The sequence below is a fragment of the Eretmochelys imbricata genome, chromosome 3 (genome assembly GCF_965152235.1).
Source record: "Eretmochelys imbricata isolate rEreImb1 chromosome 3, rEreImb1.hap1, whole genome shotgun sequence".
NCBI lineage: Eukaryota > Metazoa > Chordata > Testudines > Cheloniidae > Eretmochelys > Eretmochelys imbricata.
This window is the reverse complement of record NC_135574.1, coordinates 39,650,747-39,666,193: the sequence shown is the minus strand read 5'-3', so window position 1 is coordinate 39,666,193 and position 15,447 is coordinate 39,650,747. Positions and strand designations below refer to the sequence as shown.

The window sequence follows — 15,447 nt, the reverse complement described above, 5'->3', positions numbered from 1 at the left end:
TGTGAAAATGTCAATTGATAAAAATAGTGTAAAAAAAAAAAAAAAAAGCTCAAAATAAACATTAATATTATCCATCAAAATTGCAACCAAAAGAAATCAAATTCTACCAAGCCTTTTTATCAGTAACAACATAACATGATACGCCTAGGGAGGTGGGTAGAAAGTGACACTCCCCTACTAAATTCCCCAGTAGTTTAGGGGAAGGTTTGAAAGAGGAGTTCATGAGTTTAAATCTCATGTGTACTACTGGGGTTTATATTACGACTGATGGGAAAACAAATATCTGTTTAACAAAAAATGCTGATGTTTTGACATTTGTTTTCCTCCCTCATTGGAGGAATGAGACCTTCAGAATGTTGGGCTTGTTTTTGTTTTGTTTTTTTTTTTTGTGGAAAATCATGAGAGCAACTCACTCTCTCAGAATAGTCAATAGCTGAATAGTTGGAGCACTCACTTAGGATGTGGGAGATGCAGATTAAAGTCGCTGCTCTGAATCAGACAAGTGAGATGCGTGTCTTGGCTATTCTGGAGGGATCTCTTTGTCTCAGACCAGACATTCCAGCCTCGACCTGAGAAACCTTTCCAACAAAATTTTAGTTGAAACCAATACGTTTCCACAAAATATTTTGGTTTGATTGGCAAAATGTTTCCTAAATTTTTTTTTGACCAGCTACAGCTTTTATTCCCATGCACTTAACTGCTTGAGAAAGCAGTCATGTATGAGCTGGCTACCTATTTTAGAAATAAATTATAATGGTTACCTCAGGTTACTGCAGGTGAAGAACCCAGAACTTTAATGTGATAGACTCAAATCCTAGCTATCCAGGTGCAGTTGAATACATTTTGTTGTTCTGACTCTAACTGCTAAACCACACTCTTCTCCTGGTACTGAACTAAGAATTTCTGATCTTCAGTATACTACTGTTGTCTAGAAAATAGATGTATACACTGGGAGAGTGTGCATAAAATCATACGCTAGTGGCTGAACTAAGTAGAGACTAGCAATTATTCTTGTAGGTCAAATGGTAGATTTCTGGTCTGAACGTTCAAATCCTGCTGTTGACCTATGTGAAGGGATGTTATGGCTGTATGTGACAAATGTTGTTTACAAAGTTTTTTTTCTTTTTAAAAACAACTGATTTTATTTAATTCGCACAATGAGAAAACACCCTGTAACACACATTTGTAGTTTTAAGAACTATTATGTGTAAATTGACACATAAAAATGCAGGTGTTTTCACATTTCAGTCATTTGTGAATTCCCCCTCTAATTTCCCTGATCCTGGGGAACTATCTGCTAAGGTTCATCAACCCTGTGCATGTGTATGAATGAATGTGTGTCTTATGTATAAAACACTAAGAAATAAACATACACTATCTTCATTTAGTGACAATTAAGGTTGCATTGGGACACAACCTGTGAGCTCAAAACCTGAAAACCATGGAAATAATGTGATAGGCAAAAAACCTTGTAAATTCCTTGTATTTCTACTTCCAAGAGATATGAAGCAATATGTGTTCCAACTTAGTCATACTCTGATGGTAGTGCACCACTCTAACAATGATCTCAGCAAAGTTAAGGTAGAATAACTTTCCAAATGAATTGAATGTGTGATAGTCAATGTGTTGATACAATTATGAATCATGTTTATTACAATAATGTCTAGGGTTCAATTGAGAATAGGCTTCCATAGTAATAGGCACTGTACAGATACAGAACAAGAGACAGTCCTGCCCCAAAGCACTTACAATGTAAATAGAAAAGTCATATGTAGGGTAGGAGAAAAGGATAGAACTTTCAAGCAGAATACACAATGAGTTGGTTGCAAATGTCATATTAGTTCCACAACGTTTTGGTTTGTTATTTCAGTGCTTTCAGTGAGGTTATGTTAGGAAGGAATTAACTAGACAGAGAGACAGTGGAAAGGTGAGGAGGAAGAGCATGATGGAAGAGTGGGAAGGGCTTGGAGAAAACAGTCAGCACGGTGGGGAGAATGACCAACACTGGGGAGAGAGCATCTGTGCAACAGCATTTGAGGTCACTGTTAAGGTTCTGCGCCACAGTGCGAGTTTGAGGAAGTTTAAGTACACGTTGTTTTTTTGGTTTCTGTTGGAGGTGGAAATGAAGGCCTTTTGGAGGGTTGGGGAATTTTACTGAACGAGATGTGAATTTTGCTGAGCGAGACAATGTGAAAATGGCAAGGAACACAAGAGACTTTACCATTAACTTATTTCCATGCTTTTCAGGTTTTGAGTTGGTGAGATGTGTCCTGATTCAAATTTAACTGTCATTAAATGAAGTTTGTGTGTGTGTGCGCGCATGAAACTTTTTAATCCTAATGGTTTTTAGGGATTCCTCTTTTACTCACACTATTATTATTAATTTGTATTATCATAGCACCTAGGAACCCTAGTGATGGACCAGGACCCCATTTTGATAGGTTCATAGAATATCAGGGTTGGAAGGGACCTCAGGAGGTCATCTAGTCCAACCCCCTGCTCAAAGCAGGACCAATCCCCAATTTTTGCCCCAGATCTCTAAATGGCCCCCTCAGGGATTGAACTCGCAACCCTGGGTTTAGCAGGCCCATGCTCAAACCACTGAGCTATCCCTCCCCCCAAACACACAAGAAAAAGACTCTCCCTGCTCCAAAAAGCTTACAAAGACAAGAAAGAAACAGATGGATACAGACATTCCTATTGGAGGGAGGTACAAGGAAACTATAAGACTGTTGGTGAGCATGATAGGCTGTGGTCTCAGTGCACCAGCAGCCTAACTGTTGTCAAGTCTTTTGTAGGCATCATGGCAAAGGAGAGTTTTGAGGAGGGTTTTTAAGGAGAATCATGAGTTAGTATTGCAGATATTTACTGGGAATAGGGTTGCCACCCAGACAGTCTAGTTTTTGGCTTCTGTGTCCAGGTGCCATTTAGAGTTGCCAGGTGCTCGGTTTTAAATAGCATTCGAACCAAAAGTCTGGTTACCATGGGGTGGCAGGGAGGTACGGGGTCATTAACCCATGCCAGCCCCGGCTCAGCCTCTTGCCTGAAGGCAGGCTCCTTGAGATGATCCAGTGGCGTTGGGAGAGAGGAGTGAGCAATGGGGATGAGACCTTGGCGGGGAAGGCAGAGCATGTGTGGGGCTTTCGGGGAATAGGGTGAGAAGGGTGGAGTCTGGGGAAGAGGCGGGGTGGGGCCTTGGGGTAGGGCTCAGGGGTCCAGTTACCAGCAATTAGAAAGGTGGCAGCCCTAACCGGGAGCTCCTCCCAAGTATGAGGGGCAGTAAGGGAGAAAGTACGAAGATGCTTCCAGGAAATTTAACAAGTGGGTAATAGAGGCTGAGATCATGGCCCAGTTGTAGGTGAGGGCTGAATTCTATATAACAAATGAGAGATGGTAGGTAGGGAAGAGTCTTGCAAATGAGAACAAACATCTTATGCTTGATGTGATAGTGGGTGGTGGAGTGGGAGTGGACTCTGGCAAAGAGAGAGGTGACATGGTGAAAGCAATGGGCTAGGGAAATGATCTTTGCAGAAGTATTCTGAATGCACATGAGCCTGGCAAGGTTGTATGTGTGAAGGATGAGAGAAGGATGTTGCAGTAATTGAGATGTAAATGGTGAGAGCTTGAATGAGAGTTTTAGTTTTGTGCATAGGAAAGGATATATCTTACAGATGATTAGCACATAAGAACGTCCATACTGGGTCAGACCAGTGGTCCATCTAGCCCAGTATTCTGTCTTCCAACAGTGATCAATGTCTGGTGCTTCAAAGGGAATGAACAGAATAGTCAATCATTGAATAGTCCATCCCCTGTTATCCACTTCCCTCTTCTGGCAGTTAGAGGCTAGGGACACCTAGACCATAGGGTTGTATCCCTGAATATCTCTACTAATAGCCATTGATGGACCTATCCTCCAAGAACTTACCTAATTCTTTTTTAACACAATTATATTTTCGGCCTTCACAGCATCCCCTGGCAATGAGTTCCACAGGTTGACTGTGTATTGCGTGACAAAGTACTTTGTTTTGTTTGTTTTAAACCTGCTGCCTGTTAATTTCATTGGGTGTTCACTGGTTCTTGTGTTATGTGGAGGAGTAAATAACTCTTCCTTATTCATTTTCTCCATACCATTCATGATTTTATAGACCTCAGTCATCTCCCCCCTTAGTCATATCGAAAGCCTTGCTAAAGTTAAGGTATATCATGTCCACTGCTTTCCCCATATCCACAGAACCAGTTATCTCATCATAGATGGCAATCAGGTTGGTCAGGCATGACTTACCCTTGGTGAATTCATGTTGACTGTTCCTGATCAACTTCCTTTCCTCCAAGTGCTTCAAAATCGATTCCTTGAGGACCTGCTCCATGATTTTTCTGGGAACTGAGGCAAGGCTAACCGGTCTGTAGTTCCCCAGATTCTCCTTTTTCCCTTTTTAAAAGATGGGCACTATATTTGCCTTTTCTCAATCATCCACCACCTCCCCTGATCGCCACGAGATAATGGTCCATGGCTCTGCAATCGCATCAGTCAACTCCCTCAGCACCTTCGGATGCATTGCATTCGGACCCATGGACTTGTGCATGTCCAACTTTTCTAAATAGTCCTTAACCTGTTCTTTCACCACTGAGAGCTGCTCACCTCCTCCCCATACTGTGCTGCCTAGTGCAGCAGTCTGGGAGCTGACCTTGTCTGTGAAGACTGAGGGGAAAAAAAGCTTTGAGTACTTCAGCTTTTTCCACATCATCTGTCACTAGGTTGACTTTCCCATTCAGTAAGGGTCCCCCACTTTCCGTGACCACCACCTTGTTGCCAACATATGTGTAGAAACCCTTTTTGTTACCCTTCACATGCCTTGCTAGCTGCAAAATCCAATTGTGCTTTGGCCTGCTTGATTTCACCCCTGCATGCTTGAGCAATATTTTTATTCTCCTCTCTAGTCATCTGTCCAAGTTTCCACTTCTTGTAAGCTTCCTTTTTGTGTTTAAGCTCACTGAAGATATCTCTGTTAAGCCAAGCTGGTTTCCTGCCATATTTGCTTTTCCATCTGCACATCGGGATGGTTTGTTCCTGCGCCCTCAATAAGGCTTCTTTAAAATACAGGCAGTTCTCCTGGACTCCTTTCCCCCTCATATTAGCCTCCCAGGGATCCTGCCCATTAGTTCCCTGAGGGAGTCAAAGTCTGCTTTTGTGAAGTCCAGGGTCCGTATTCTGCTGCTCTCCTTTCTTCCTTTTCTCAGGATCTTGAACTTGACCATCTCATGGTCTCTGCAACCCAGGTTGCCACCCACTTCTACTTCCCCTACTAATTCTTCCTTGTTTGTAAGCAGCAGATCAAGAGGAGCACAGCCCCTGGTTGGTTCCTCCAGTAGTTGCACCAGGAAGTTGTCCCCAACACTCTCCAAAAACTTCCTGGATTGTCTGTGCACTGCTGTATTGCTCTCCCAGCAGATGTCAGGGTGATTGAAGTCTCCCATGAGAACCAGGGCCTGTGAATTGGAAACTTCTGTTAGTTGTCCGAAGAAAGTCTTGTCTACTTCTTCCTCCTGGTTTGGTGGTCTATAGCAGACACTCACCACGACATCACTGTTGTTGTTCTCGCCTCTAAACTTAACCCAAAGACTCTCAACAGGCTTTTCTCCAGTTTCATACTGGAGCTCTGAACAATCTTACTGTTCTCCTACATACAGTGCAACTCCTCCACCTTTTCTCCCTCACCTGTCCTTCCTGAACAGTTTATACCCTTCTATGGCATTGCTCCAGTCATGTGAGTTATCCCACGAAGTCTCTGTTATTCCAATCACATCATAGTTCCTTGACTGTGCCAGGACTTCCAATTCTTCCTCTTGTTTCCCAGACTTCTTGTGTTCGTGTACAGATAAGATAACTAGCCGATTGCCCTACTTTCTCAATATGTGTCAGGAGGGCTCCCCTGTTGCACCCTCCTCCTTGTGTTTCCTCCAGGTATGCCACTTCCCCACTTACCTCAGGGCTTAGTCTTCATCCCATGGCAAACCTAGTTTAAAGCCCTCCTCACTAGGTAAGCAAGTGAGGATGCTCTTCCCTCTCTTTGTTAGGTGGATCCCATCTCTTCCTAGCAATCCTTCTTCCTAGAACAACATCCCATGGTCAAAGAATCAAAAGCCCTCTCTCCGACACTACCTGCGCAACCACACATTTACTCCCACAATTAGATGGCCCCTACCAGGGCCTTTTCCTTCAACAGGGAGGATGGACGAGAACACGACTTGCGCCTCAAACTACTTTATCCTTCTTCCCAGAGCCACATAGTCTGCAGTGACCTGCTCAAGGTCATTCTTGGCAGTATCATTGGTGCTCATGTGGAGAAGTAGGAAGGGGTAGTGGTCCGAGGGCTTGATCAGTCTCGGCAGACACTCAGTCACATTCTGAATTCCAGCTCCAGGCAAGCAGCACACTTCTCGAGTTTCTCGGTCTGGATGGTGGATGAATGACTCCGTCCCCCTTAGTAGGGAGTCCCTCACCACCACCGCCTGTCTCCTGTTCTTGGGAGTGGTGGTGGTGGAACCCCCATCCCTAGGACAATGCATCTCATGCCTTCTGGTCAGATGACTCTTCCAAACCATTCTCCGCCATAATACCTGTACAGAAAGGTTTCTTACATCTATCTTCATTGGGGGTAGATCTCGCTGTTTACTCCTTTTTCCAGATCATTTATGAATATGTTGAACAGATCCTGGGGGGGACACCACTCTTTACTTCTCTCAATTCTGAAAACTGACCATTTATTCCTGTCCTTTGTTTCCTATCATTTATCCAGTTACTGATCCATGAGAGGACCTTTCCTCTTATCCCAGGACTGCTTAGTTTGTTTTAAGAGCCTTTAGTGAGGGACCTTGTTAAAGGTTTTCTGAAAGTCCAAGTACACTATATCCAGTGGATCACCCTTGTCCACATGTTTGTTGACCCCCTCAAAGAATTCTAGTAGATCGGTGAGGCATGATTTCCATGTTGACTCTTCTCCCCCAACAAATTGTGTTCATCTATGTGTTTCGTAATTTTATAGTTTACTATAGTTTCTACCAATTTGCTTGGGACTGAAGTTAGTCTTACTGGCCTGTAATTGCGAGGATTGCGTCTGGAGCCTTTTTAAAATATTGGTGTCACATTAGCTATCCTTCATTCATCTGGTAGAGAAATTGATTTAAGTGATGAGTAACATACCACATGTAATAGTTCTGCAGTTGCGTATTTGAGTTTTCTCAGAACTCTTGGGTGAATCCCATCTGGTCCTGACATAATACTATTTAATTTATAAATTTGTTCCAAAACCTTCTCTACTGATACCTCAATCTGGGACAGGTCCTCAGATTTGTCACCTGAAAGAAATGGCTCAGATGTGGGAATTTCTCTCATACCCTTTGCAGTGAATACTGATGCAAAGAATTCATTTAGATTCTCTGCAATGGCCTTATCTTCCTTGAGAGCTGCTTTTGCACCTCAAATGTGCAGTGGCCCCACTGATTATTTGGTAGGCCTCCTGCTTCTGATGTACACTTATATATTTTGCTGTTAGTTTTTGAATCTTTGGCTAGTTGCTCTTCAGATTCTTTTTTGGCCTTCCTAATTATGCTTGTACACTTTACTTGCCCAGAGTGTGTGCTTCTTTCTATTTTTCTCCGTAGGATTTTACTTCCAATTTTTAAAGGATGCCTTTTTGCCTCTAATCACTTCTTTTACTTTGTTGTTTAGCCATGGTCCTCTTACTATTGTTTTTTAATTTGGAGATATACATTTCATTTGCGTCTCTATAATGTTTTTAAAAATTTTTCATGCAGCTTGCAGGCATTTGACTTTTGTGACTGTACTTTTAATTTCCGTTTAACTTGCTTCCTCATTTTTGTCTGTTTCCCCTTTCTGAAGTTAATTGCTACTGTGGTGGACTTCTTTGGTATTTTCCTCTCTACAAGGATGTTACATTTAATTATATTACACTCGCTATTACCAAATAGTTTAGCTATATTTACCTCGTGAACCAGATCCTGTGCCTCACTTAGGACTAAATCAAGAATTGCCTCTCCCTTTGTGGGTTCCAGGACCAGTTTCTCCAAGAAGTAGTCAGTAATGGTGTCTAGAAATATTATTCCTGCATCCATATCCAGTCAATATGGTGGTATTTGAAATCTGCCATTATTACTGAGTTTTCAATTTTTATAGCCTCTCTAATCTCCTGGAGCATTTCACAGTCACCCATCACCATTCTGGTGTGGTGGTTGGTAGTATATACCTATTGCTATATTTTTAATATTCAAATAAGAAATTTCTATCCATTCTATCTGCCAGATTTAGATATAGCCTGGGTGCGAGGACCGAGAGAGGTCCTAGTCGCAGACGATGTACAGCATGTTTAACTTTCAGTAAAAGTTATATTCATGCTGTTTTGGATGTTAAAACCCTTCTATAAATTGAACTGGAAGTTTTAAATTTGGAAATTCTGAATAAGCTTTAGAAGTTTCCATTAAGGGATGGGAAGTATAGTAAATAATTTTTGAAAGACTTCTACTACAGAACTGTTACCATAGCTATATATCTGCCAAGAGCGCAGGCTTGTGTTGAAGGCACCTTTTTTTTTGTGAACATGTAAATTGCTATGTGTTGAAAAGGCATAGCTCTCTGAAGAGGATATTATATTCTTATTGAATAACACCATGACAGATACGAGATTGGCTGTTCATTCTTTCTCTAAAGTGCATCTGCAGACCTATACATTTTATCGGTTTGGAGTACTAGACCTGTTAATTATTCCAAATGTAGATCTTCAAATCGGTATCAAGTTCAGTGAAGTTAATTTAGATATTTTAAATTGAAAATAAAACACAAAAGAGATTACCAGGCTTTCACTGGGAAAATTACAACTTTGGAACATTTTGTTCTTTGGTCTCTGGGTTATCATGCTAGAGCATTGCTGGAGGAGTTCTCAAAACAGTGCAAGGCAGGTTAGGGATGCAGAGGTTTCAACTGCACATCTCAATTCTGAATTGAGGAATAGTACTGGTAAAAAGTGAGTTTGGAGCTAAATCTGCAAAATTCTTGTTTTAATCCCTACAATTCCTCTTTAAACCACTTGTAATTTAGGTTGGATTGCATGATTTCATATGGGTTAGACTGCCATTTTGCTAAGGAAAAATAAATTATTTATAATTAGATCATATTATAAAAGATAAAAGGCGATTGTAATAATTCTCTCTCTCTCTTCTGACACTTTGTTCGCTACCTTGTGTGACTCGGGATGCCTAGGGCAGCCCTCACTGGAAATGCCAAGGTCAGGGCAGGTTGCAAAAGGGAGGGCAGATACTCCCAAGACTGGTGGGTAACACTGAAGTTATTCTCCTCAACCAGTCACAAACTCCACGTCTGATTCCCCACACTGGTTATCAAGAAGCAAAAAAAGAAACCACACAGACCCCTTTACTGCATTCCAGTTCTCTGGCTCCCAGTCAGCACGTAGGTCCAGTAAAGAGAGAAGTTGTTTTAAAAACTCTGCTCACATATACAAAATGTTCTTCTGACCTCAAAGGGTCAGCCACATTACCAGATCAGTATAGGTCTGGATCTTAGCCAGAACACCATGCTGCCAGCCAATCCTTTAGTGTCTAAAACTAAAGGTTTATTATAACGAAAGAACAAAAAGAGAGATGTTAAATGGTAAAACAGTCACATACAAACAAAGACTTCAAAATCCATATATCAGGTTTCTAGCAGTATTGGTGAGTTTGCTGGCTTGAAAGTCCCCCTGGAATACATTCACAGCTTGAATGGGTCATTCAGTCCTTTTGTTCAGAGCTTCAGTATGTAGCAAAGTTCCTCCAGAGGTAAGAAGCAGGACTGGAGATAAAATGGAGAAGATGCAGCTGCCTTTTATAGTCTTTTTGCCATGCGGCCTGTGCTTCCTTTGTTTCAAGCACAAGCTGCCCAGCACGTAGCTTGAAAACCTTAGGGTTCTGTCCGTACTGGAGCTGTCTGTCTGCAGACTTGGGAAGACATCATTTTACACAGTGGTCATGTTTGGAAGATTATCTTCACAACCAGAGGGCTAAGAGCCAGTCTTTGGTGTATCTGTGCAGGACCACAGCACAGATGGAGAAAGGCTGACAGGTGGCTTTAAACTGTCTTTGCCTTCCCCAAATCCTAAGGCCATGAGACTGCTGGGTTATGTTTCTGGCATAAAATAGCCTCAGGCCCCAAGAAAGGGGTCTGGTAGCTGTGAATGCCCAGATGTAGAGACACCGTAGGTATGCCAATTGTGCCAGAAAAAGAAAAGCGGAATGGAGGTTGTGACATTGCACTCTATATGCTTTATGGAAATATGCTTATGAATATGACATAACTGGAATATGCTTCATGTTAAACACCCTTTATATGCTGTCATTAGAAAGCTTGTAATCTACTTACTGTGTTCATCCTATTTGTTTGCATGCATTATTTCTATATCTGGAGTTAGGAGACTAAGATATAAACTTATATCACTGATGTAAACATATTAAATGGAGGCCATTAAGGGTGCTCCAGAAACAATCAGTTGTAAATGTCCTTAGTTATTTGAAAGCCTTCCTGTGTACGTGTGGGCCAACCCAGGAAGAATGGAGACTAGGGGTTTTACAGTGACATGTGACCATGTCACCTGATAATGAAGTCCATCTCCAGTCATGAGAGAACCTCTGCTTATCACCTGAGATGTCTGCTGAACTAACAAGGACTGTACCGGGGAAAGGATTGGGCTGTGCATCTCTCTATATCAGTGATATAGAGGAGAACAATTTACAGATTTACCCTGTATAAGTTTTATACAGAATAAAACGGATTTTTTGGGGGTTTGGATTGCATTGGGAGCTGGGTGTCTGTGTGCTGGAGACAGACTTTAACTAAAAACAGCTCACAAGTCTGCAGCTTTGTGGGCGTGGCCCAGACCCTGGGTCTGTGTTGCAGCAGGCTAGTGTGTCTGGCTCAACAAGGCAGGGTTCTGGAGTCCCAAGCTGGCAGGGAAAACGGGCTCAGAGGTGAATTCAGCACATCAGGTGACAGTCCCAAGGGGATCTCTATGACCAAACCCGTCACAGAGGTGTCATAGGAGCCACTACTTTTGTCTTCACTGGCCAGCTTAGCTGGTTTTAAGGTGCAAAGTAGCTTTAATGGACCAGTGAATCTGGCCCACGATATGTCTTTAAGAAAAGCCTTTCTCTCAGAAGAATGATTGGGAGATGGGGGGAAGGAGGAGAAAGAGATTCTGTGTAAGCTGATGGTAACTACCTGGAAAAGATTTATTTATACTTGCCATAAGGGAGTGGGCTTTTCAAGCCCTGGGAGTAAGTTTGTAATGCATTTTCATTGGTATTTTTACTACCCTGTGTAGGTTCAGAGTGCAAGTTTTCGGGGTTGGAAAGAAGTGACCTCTATGTTCAATAAAGACGATGAACAACAATTGCTAGCAGAATGCAAGTCTCCAAAATCAAAAGGGTAAGTAAAACTTAGTGGCAAATGAATTAGGAAATCAGCAAGCTGAGGATAATAGCTGCAGGATCACTGGAGTTAGTAAAGGTAGGGTCTAAAGAACCAATTTAGAAAAAAAAATACTAGTCTATTGAAAGTTGCAGAAAGCTAAATGGTTTATATTTTTGAAACTGTTAAATTTGCATTCTTCAAATTTGATCTCTTGTTTAAGCTTTGAACTTAAAATGTGTAGGGGCTGCTCTACTAGGCTGGGTGATTTCCTGAACATACTGGGGGGACAGCCACAATAAATATAGTTGGAATAACAGCCTTTTACTGTAGAATGAAGCTACTGTAGAAAGTAATTAAAAGTTTTTGAATTTTTTTTCCCTCTTAGGTATAATTTAGCACTTTAAACTGTGATCAAGCCTATATGTATAATACCTATTGCCCTGTAATTCCTCCTCTGAGTCAACTAAATTTCATTTTGTAGTGGAAAAAATCAGTTCAAAGCTTCTTTTAATGCTTTTGACTGATTTTTCTGTTTAAATCAAAATTAAGTAACTGATTGGGGGTGCAAGTGAATTGCTGGATAACCAATAGCAGCACTCTGAAATTTTAAGCCAGTATTACTTTTTTCTTTAAAAAACACAAAAACAAAACAAAAACCCTCTCAAATAAGTCCTTATAATGTGGTTGGACACTGAAAAGGGACTGTGTAAAGTGGTACTTTCTAATCCATCATATCTGTTCCTTGCATATAAAGATTCAGTTTAGCAACAAAAATGTTTTGACTATTTTTATTCTTAATAACACTCCAGAGCAAGCACAGCTTAGAAAGAATCCAACTTTCTTTCGCTCTTGTGCTTCATTTAGTATAATTGTTTTCTAAGTTCCAGTGACAGGGCCAATCAAGTTACACCTGAAGACAACAGTTACACAGACACTTTGATCCCAGGTTACTTATGGAATGCTAATGTGAGAAGGAAAGAACCCAGCTTAAGTCTAGATTCTCAGGTTGAGTTTGTAGAATTGCCAGTTGCATAATATATTCTGACTTGTAAAGCGAGCACACATGATATGGAAATTGAGACTCTGTAAACATGGAAAAACATGGTCATTTTTAATCAGTTTTCAGAGTACAACTGAACTTTAAGGTTAATTTTGCTGTAAACAGCTCTTGATTTTTTTATTTTTATTTTATAGAAAATGAAGTGATCATGCTATGAAAAATGAGGAAATCACTGGGAAATCTATGGCTGGGTCTAATTAGATTTGGGGTTGGAAAGGAATTTTCCATTGGCTCAGATTGGCAGAGACCCTGGGGGTGTTTTGCCTTCATCTGCAATATGGGGCACCGGTCACTTGCAGGTTTAAAGTAATGTAAATGGTGGATTGTCTGTAACTTGAAATCTTTAATTAATGATTGGAGGACTTCAGTAACTTAGCCAGAGATGTTAGGGTCTGTTACAGAAGTGGGTGGGTGAGGTTCTGTGGCCTGCAAGGTGCAGGAGGTCAGAGTAGATGATCATGATGGTCCCTTCTGACCTTAAAATCTATGAGTCTATGAGATTAAAATAGCTAAAACAGATTTTTGGTTTTAATAACAGAGGAAAGATTTCTTAAAGTACTGATATTCAGTCACTTCTGTTTAATTGGGGTATTAATAATTTCCCTATTTCGGAGGTTGCAAACTGAAATTAAAACAGTGTTTTCATTTTTTAACCCCCTCTTCCCCGACTATAGTCAATGGCTTACTTTAACTGCAATAAGGACATTTGTGCATTATTAGTGGGTAATGGAAACTTTGAATCTGCTTCACTTCATAACTCACTGCACATCAAAGGTTATGTATGTATCAGCACTAGTACCCGATCTTCTGTGTCTTACTATTTAATTATATACAAACTTACTTGTATAAACACTTGACATTTTGCATTTTGAAATGCTGTACACTGCAAATATTAAGTTTATTAATCTATACACAGCTGAAAATCTAAATTTGTATTTCAAATACCCTGTATAAAGGTCCCTCTTTCCTTTGAAAGAGAAATATAGCTAGCAGAGATTTCATAAGGTGATTTTTATGGCAATGCATTGTGGCCAATATAGTACAAATCTTTTCAGGAAAGCCGGTAACTATAAAAGCATTTCAATGCACATTAAATATTTTTGGACATAACCTGGCAGGGTGACAATTGATGTATGAAACTTAGCATTACAGTGACCGAATACTAAAGCTGGTTGGCAAATGATAAACATTTTCATAATTTATTTCCTTTTATCACTGGGGTAAATTTACCTAATTGAATGCTATAATGTTGTTAAGTATAGTTCAAAAATAATGTAATAAAAAGATATAAACCATAAGATTTGGTTGAATTGTAACACCTAATTTGTCTTGCGTTCACCCACTTAGCTTGTTCTAGATTATCATATCACTGTACCTTGCTTGGGACCAGAAGTCTGGCGAGCTGCTCTATCTGAAGCTGACAGTAATGAAGCCTGGATATGTTAGCATGGCATGGTCACCATCATGGGGTGACATCTTAACCTTAGTGAATGTGTCTGCATGCTCAGCTTTGGATAAAGTGCAAACATAATTTTAATATATAAGAATTACTGCATGACCTTATTGCTATTTCTGTAGGACAAGATTTTCACTGAAATGTAACAGTTACATTAGTATTATAAATGACCATTGTACACTTTGCTTAATTAGAGAAATGAAATTACATAACTTCATATACATGTGTTATGTCAAACAAAGTAGTTTAGATAATTGAACTTTTCTCCATGAACTGCTCAAAGAAAACTGGAACATATTATTTTTAGGATGCAATGTGTTCCGCACACATTGATGATTATAAACACACTTTAAAAAGTCTTTAGAACTTGGTTGAAAACAAAATTTAACTCTCTCAAAACTTGGCTCCTTTTAAAAAAAAACATACAAATGCTGGTTTAGTGCAAGGGTAAGTTAAGGCATTAAGTACAAAGGGGTACAGAGTATCAGGTTGAGTAGCACCTTACTTAACAAGCGATTCCACTGATTTCAGCGTGATCATTCATAGAGTAAGGAATCCTATTCCTTATCAATAAAGATAATGGAATTTGGTGCAAAATATTTCAAATGCTCATATTGATGCCTTTGTTTTTTTGTGTCAGAGTATTTCTTTGGTGTGTGAAAATTATCCCCAGACTTCTTTCTACTGAGTTGATTTGGCAGAACCAGTTTAGGAAAGTTTATCTTTTGCTATCTTGAATAAATGTCCTTTAAATAGAGTTTGAAGTTTTTAATGGGGAGAAACATCAATGTTTAAATAATACGTTTTTGTTATTCTCTAGCACTAATTTAAAATTAAAAGAAGATGTGAAGTCAGAAAAGAAATCTGGATTTTGGGACAGTTTGGCAATAAAACAGAACATCCAAAGCAGGAAACCAGATCAGATTGAAGGGTGGGAACCACCGCAGATTACTGCTGGAGACCCTATCAGTGATGCAGGCAATACTGTAAGTGACTATCCATCCTGGTCAGGCTGGGAAGATGAGACCAAAGGCTCCACAAAATACACCAACCTTGCAAGCTCAGGAAACAGTTCCAGGTGGAGTATCAAATCAGCGGGAAAGCTGGTTAGTATTAGAAGACAGAGCAAAGGTAACCTTACTGATAACTGGGAAGAACTAGAATGACATGGATAATGTGAAATACTTTACAAATAAGAATAGAAAAGTTCCATGATTTATATGTGTATTTAAACCAAAATTAAATCTGCTCAATATTGCACCTTTATACAGTACTTTGTTTTATTCAAATTGTTAGAGATTTTTTTCTCACATTTTCTTATTACATTGTTGGATAGTTAGGTTTTCCACACTGAAAAGATGGAGAACCTATTTTGTGCCTATATTTCATATTCAGACTCTGAAGTATGTTGGGTTGTTGGTTTTACCAAAAAGAAAAAAAAAAAGTAATTCCTTA

General features: G+C 40.1%; 1 protein-coding gene across 1 annotated transcript in view; it reads left to right on the top strand.

The window, feature by feature from the left end:
• The window catches only part of TDRP (testis development related protein), a 34,613-nt gene extending 19,455 nt beyond the window's left edge, over positions 1-15,158 (top strand). The window contains exons 2-3 of the mRNA XM_077811472.1: positions 11,388-11,491; positions 14,813-15,158. Coding sequence (XP_077667598.1) covers positions 11,388-11,491; positions 14,813-15,158 — 450 coding nt within the window. The remainder of the gene's footprint in view (positions 1-11,387; positions 11,492-14,812) is intronic.
• Positions 15,159-15,447: the final 289 nt, after the last annotated feature.